At 42.8% G+C, this 6717-nt stretch overlaps 1 protein-coding gene across 1 annotated transcript; it reads right to left on the reverse strand.

Moving 5' to 3' along the window:
* Nucleotides 1–1427: 1427 nt before the first annotated feature.
* On the reverse strand, nucleotides 1428–6611 carry aste1 (asteroid homolog 1). Its single transcript, XM_022250962.2, has 2 exons — nucleotides 6350–6611; nucleotides 1428–5443 (listed from the first exon to the last, which is right to left on the reverse strand). The coding sequence occupies exon 2, from the start codon at nucleotides 5272–5274 to the stop codon at nucleotides 3094–3096; it is 2181 nt and encodes a 726-aa protein (XP_022106654.2). The 5' UTR covers nucleotides 5275–5443; nucleotides 6350–6611; the 3' UTR covers nucleotides 1428–3093.
* Between the last annotated feature and the right edge of the window lie 106 nt (nucleotides 6612–6717).

The raw sequence follows: 6717 nt of genomic DNA on the forward strand, positions 1-6717 counted from the left end.
TACACAAAACCTCCCGAGTAAATATATCCTTAGAAATTCAAAACATGCATTAAGAAAGCAAAATCTGACCTTCCAAAGTTTTTGGATGTTGGAGATTGGTACTTTAATTAAACTCATCGAAGCGCACACGACTTTTGTGTGAATCACCCGTATTTATTTTGTTTGCCATCGAATTTATCAAGCGTCGTCTGCAATCTAGATCATTCGGAAATGGCAACAACCCGGTGGACGGTAGCTGGTGCTTCTGAAGCCAGAGTGAGAGGGTCCCGGCATGGAGCTAACAATGGTCCCAGGTTCAACAGAGGCCTTGCGGTGTAGCCATTTTGCAGGGCATTTCTTTTATTCCATAGGGAAACCTCCTTTGTGCATGCCCTGTGGTAGAAAAGCACTCGGGCCTGCAAGACTGCAGTCTTGCAAACCTTCTGTTCCCTCTAACTTCTGACTGGGATGTCTCAGGTTCAAATCATGCCAGCGAAGTTTTAGCCCCTCATTCGAATTAATTTTTCCGAAAGAAATTTTCAAGAGGCACGATCCAGGGGTCCAGATAGAACTTGTCTCTAAATTGAAAGATTCCATGTTCAATTCCTTCCGACAATTTGTTTTTGCGTCTCTCTTTACTTTTTTGCGATAAAAAAATTTCAAGCGGCGTTAGTAACTTACCATGAGTGAGAGGACCTCTGGGGACATAGTAATTAGAGCCGCTTTCTCTGTGATGAAAGTTCCCGGGTTGAATTCATTTCCGAGAATGTTTGCAATCTCCATTTTCATCAAATTTTCTTGTAACGAAAAATTTTCAAGCGGTACTTTTAACCTTCCAGGAGTAGCAAGATCCAGTAGTCACAATTGCTGGTTCAAGAGCGGGAGTTCCTATGTTCGAGTCCTTTCAAAAATTATTGCGCCTGCGTTTTTACCCCTTTTTGGAACCTCTCTAAAGTACGACGATCCAGGTGGTCCTGTGATTAGAGCCGCTGAGTCATCGGGATCAATTCCCACCAAAGACTTTTCAGCGCCTCGGGTTTTTTGTTTGTTTGTTTATTATTAAATTTGTTCACAATAGAATTTTTCAAGAGTGAGAGGATCCCGGTGATCCAGATAGAGCTGCTGACTCCAGAGCGCCAGGTCCAAGTCCTACCAAAGAAATTTTGGCACTTCCATGGTTTTGGCACCTCAAGTTTTCCTAAAGCAGATCTCCTAGTGGCTGGCGGTTAGAGCTGCTGACCCTTAGAGGGAGAGGTTCCAGGTTCAATTCCTGGTTAAGTATTTTTGACCCTCCGTTTTTATATATTTTTTTTTATTTCACATCTTTCAAGTTGTATTCATATAGCCCGTAACCCCCTGATGGGCAAGTGGATGAAGCTCCTCACTCGGCGATGTGAGGTAGAATTTATTGGGTAGCAACCCTACCATAGAATTTCCGACGCCTTGACTTTTACTAATGTCTTTTGTTTTGTTTTTTTAATAGAATTTCTGATTACTTCTCCAATCGGTTTTTTTTTATGGTTCAACACTTATCTGATTGGCTCAACTGCTAGTGCCTCCCACTGAAAATAGCATGTTTGGTACATGAAATTCTACGCATGGATGACCAATTTTTAACAATTTCCAGACGTATACTAGAAATGCACAGATATTAAATGTTAATTAAAAGCAGCGTGGATGTTAAAACACGGGAGAACATGCTATACTGTGATAACATTATGTTTAAAATATTCCGCATAGTCAACTGATCATGAATTTTACCGATTATATAAATATACCATGATTTAAAAAATTAAGAAAGTTCATACACACATTTGCATACATGTACACATACAGTATACTCCTCATCTGATCAGTGTTGTATCGAAGGTGATTTATCAAAATTATGTAATCAATATATAGGTTAAAGTTAGAACTGGCATTCAACTCACAAAAAACAATATGTTTAAGATCTCCTTAAGATGGAACCTCAAAACAACACTAGAGACATCAAATGTGCCTGAAAGAATGGATAATGTAGAGAGCCCCTCTTGCTTGAATGTTTGCAGTTCATGTTTTGTGTTTGGGCAAAGGCAGCAGGAAACGTTATCACTTCATGATGATGTCATGCACCAGCGAATGTATGGTCAACATTTTTTTTTACAAAAACCTTCTATAATAATTCTTTCAAATCCTTTTGCAATGCCTTAAAATGAGTTAAGGTTTCAAATTCTTTCTAGCACCAAAAAGTAAGGTTCCTTTTAGAAATTTAAAATTTTCCAAGCCAAAATTGTATGTATCATTAAGTTGCGACATTTGGATAAAAGTATTCATTTACAATTGGTATTGATTTATAACAGTATAAGCGACGTTGGTAAAATCACTGCGTCTGTTTGGGACGTGTTTGCAATGGTGATTCTTTAATAAGCTAGATACTACAATCCAAATATGGCCATCACCAGAGGCTGTTTTAGTTTAAACTTTTCATATAAGTCTACATACATGTATTTGTCTGACCATATGGTTTAACAAAAGTGCATCCTAAAATCTTTTAAAGTACACGTGACAGCACACATTTACATGTAAATTTGCAGGAAAGGACCATCACCACCAACTGAGAAAAACTGAGAAGTCTTGCACCTATATATTAACTTCCCATTCTCTAAACATGAACACTTTTCTGAAAACTTTAGCATGAACATGGTGCATGTTACATGACTTCCCAAAACAAAATAAAAAAGGACAAAAATCTTGACAACTGCCAACTTGTCAAAAACCTTTGCCCATGGCTAATGTCCACTCATGAAGTCACCTCATAGAGCCTGTTTGTTTCACACAAACCTGGATCTCGATCAGTTATCTCAATGCTCCATCCACTGGGCGAGTACCAGTGTCTGTGAACCACTGGATCACTGATCGAGATCCGTATCTGTATAAAACAAACAGGCCAACAGCCATAGCATGAATGTGTCTCCTTTAGCCTCAAAACTAACACCCTTTTATTTCAGTAGACAATGAGTTGTTCCCACACAAGTAGGTACTGCATACGAGTGCGTAAGCAGAAGTAATGAGCACAAAGGTTGGGATGTGGATGTATACTGGAATGTGTAAATCAAAGTTTATTGAAGGATTCATTCATGACTGACTAGGATCCCACCTGTCACTCAATCCAAGTGGGGCAAACCTGCTGAAAACTCTGACACCGTAAGCCAGTTTGTCATTTTCTTCCTCTGCATTACCTCCAGCAGCTCCTCCGCTCTGAGCAGGAGTGCCCGATGACGACTGCCTAGATGCACCCCTTTGTGCCCTCTTGCCCTTCTTGGCCCTAATGGTCTTTTGCCTTGGCAGGAGGAGGGGCCAACAGGGCTCCAGGAGCTGATCAAACAAAGCCTGAACCCTTGACGTTGTACCCCGCAGCAGCTCTGAACCCACCCACAGCCGCTGCTCCCGCATGGTCATCGACTTCAGGATCAGGACGAAGCTATGAATCAGGGGCCCATCGTATAGGACTGCCATGTCAGGATGCATATAGGGACAGAGCAGGAGTTTGTTCAGGTTCTCCAAGTCCAGCAAGCACTGCTGCCACTGTGCCACTGCCTGGATCACTTCCGAATCTAACCTTCTGGTTTCCTTGTACTTTTTTGCATGTGGCTTGCAGTTTCGGAGTATGGCATGCACGTCAGAGTTTTCCATGTCCATTTGCAGGTGCTCCGGGGTGGCTTCACCCTTGCTGATGTGTCTCTGTCTGCTTGCTGCCACTCCATGTAACCAGCTCACAATCACTGCTAAAGCATGGTCCGAGTAGACAGGTGGGTCTGCATGACTGAGCAAGTACACTGTCACACAGGTGGCTAGTTGGAACACGGCTGGAATGCCACTAATGACTGAGCCATCAACATCCACTGCGGCAAGGAGAACACCTCTGCGATCGGTCTCAGACATGGCTGGGATATCCTGCAGACCCGGCATGGCTAACCTGTGCTCATCATCTTTAGCCATCTCATAGACTGGCTCCACAGTGCTGTATTTGAGCGTTCCTAAGGACTGCGCATACTCCTCAACAACTGGCTGTCTCCTGGAGGCTGACTTCTGCTCTTTGAGCAGGATGCCATACAAGACGGATCTGATGTTGAGTGATGCTCTTCCAGCACTAGGTTGGAGAGGGTCTTCCACTTGAATAGTTAGGAACACCCTCTTGTTGCACAGGACATTAGCACACAATGCCGACACTTTACCCTCGTTCAGCAGCACAACAAACCATGGCGGTACAGAGACAAATGCTGCCAACTTGCTTTTGGCAGGTTTCCCAAGACCTCCAGACACATGTCCCGAAGGTTCGCTGTCTGACAGTTGGTACATCTCAAGTGAAGCATCAATGAGCCGTCTCAGCTTCTCTAGGTTGGCACCTGTCACGTGCCTGACCATGTCTCCAACAGCTTCCTCAATGGTCTCTTTCTCACTCAGCCAGGACAGGTAGCTGATAATCTGATTGTGGCTCTTACTGCCTGATTTTGACCGAGAGAACTGGGAGTGAACAAAACTGTGGAATGGGTCAAGAGAGGCCCCAAAGGTGTCTTTGTAATCGTTCCCAACAGCAGTGGCAAGTACTGGCAGTAATGTCTGCTTGACATGGAACATTTTGCACAGTGCACTACGTTTGTATTTCTTACACTCAATGTACAGCTCACTGGCTGAAGGTTCAGTTGACATTTTACACCTTCTCCTTCTGGACTGTGCCGCTGCTTCCGGTGCCTTCGCCTTTCTTGGATTCTTCCAGTCCAAATAGTCAAGTGGCAAGTACCCAACTCTTAGGTCCATGATGTAGAAGTCACTGTCACGCGAAGCTGCTACACAGTTCCAAGCATTGGCTAGTACTGCAGTTTCAGCATCAGCCTCAAAGTCGCAAAATACATATGGAATGCCAAGATCATCAAGCACCTTGATAAATACCAGTACACTGCAGGGAGACACAGCTATCCCACCACTGCCACCAGAAATAGCAACAGCTGTCCGGATGCGTTCCAGGCTCCTGGACTTTGTTTCTGCAAGCTTTTTGTTGTCCTTCTCCATGGCTCCATCAAACACCAGATAAGGAGAAACATTACACTTGGCAAGATTGTGAAAGAAAAGCTTGCACTTGGCTGAAAAGTTCTCGTAGCATCCACCATGATGCCCATCATCACACGGAGGGCGATCAAAATACAGGTAAAACAGGAGTGCATAGCCGTCTATGACAAGACCCTCATCATGCAGGCAGTGATTTGTGAACAGTGACGGATACTGCTCAATCATAGAGCTAAGTCCTTTTACTCCCATGATGCACTGTTCACACCACAATGATTTCTTCCAATGTCAAAATATATGGGAGTTGGTAGCAAGGTGACTCATGCAATATACTGGTATGAAGTTTGTGTAATGGGTAAAAAAAAACCTGCCCAAGCCTTTCTTCAAATTTCTTGAAACTTCTGGTTGCAACTCCGTCAACCTGTAAATAAAAGACAAAATGTACACAAAAAATGTGAATTTTTCATGGCACAGTCAGATACTGTAGGAAGTGGTACATGTACATGTACTTGCTTATGTGATATTCTGGTGTTTATCATAAACCTTTTGTGAGAAACTGTAATAAGAAATTGTCTCATTTCCATATCCTGCCATGGTTTAAATAAGCCATTCTCAAAGTCAAGTCACTAGTCCTGCATACATTCCATCCGAGACAATGACCGCGTAAACCATCCATCTACATGTATACATATGTTTACATTTAAAATGCAACCAACAATCCATTTTCAAGAGTTACTTAACGAGGCTCTCTATAAAGGGCATTGGATGTTGGGTGATAACTGGTCCTTGATACATGTATAATTTGCTTATGTATGTACTAGCATGACAACTAACTATGCAAACTTTTGTACATATACATCCCTGAATCATTCAGGGGATGTACGTGTACATGTAGGTTTGTGTTCAGGATCAGGGAGCATGCTCTGACCACAGGGCTACCATGGCTACACACTCACTTGTTACTGTAGGCATGGTACATGTAGGTGAGTATACAAAAAGGTTTGGATATTTTCTGGACTGTGGCAGGTTCATGGGTGAATTTAGTTATTATTTATATTGTATTAATGTTACGTGTGGTTCACTGAACTTCAAAAATGTCAGCATTTTTAAAATAGATAAAGTGTAACCACATAACGGCAAAAACCTCGACTTCGTACAAAAAAAAACAATGTCTGAAATATATTTCGTATGAAAAGTGGGTTAAACGTGCAACATATGCTAGACATCCTCCATATGAAACAATGTACGGTTCATATACGGTCTCCACGTTCGAGCTCATTACTTTGCACTCAACAGGCTGAGTAAATTTCACCATGATTTCACTTACGTTGTCGTCATCAACATTGTGCAACCATGCCGGTGCAACCAGATGTTTCGGCCTGCACTACTGCAGCGCTTAACTTTAGCCGTTGTGGCCCAGATTTGATTTATTCCTGTCCACTTCTGAATGAAACTAGTATTAAGAGAAGACTTGGAATGATGCAACAAACAGTCTTTTCAAGAAATCTTCGCTGTTCAGAAACGGCTGCTCGAAGTGCAACGTCACTCACACGCTGACAAGTCGGGAACAGATTATCGATGCGACTCGGCCAGATTGCGGACTTCCGCATATCGATAGTGTCCACTGAGTGTTAACGCAGAGGGCGCAATGCATGGGTTGGCACTGGTGGGCGGGTTGGTTCCGGCATAATTGGT

This window comes from Acanthaster planci, linkage group LG06 (assembly GCF_054643075.1).
Source record: "Acanthaster planci isolate LZ-2023a linkage group LG06, COTS_SCS, whole genome shotgun sequence".
Taxonomy (NCBI): domain Eukaryota; kingdom Metazoa; phylum Echinodermata; class Asteroidea; order Valvatida; family Acanthasteridae; genus Acanthaster; species Acanthaster planci.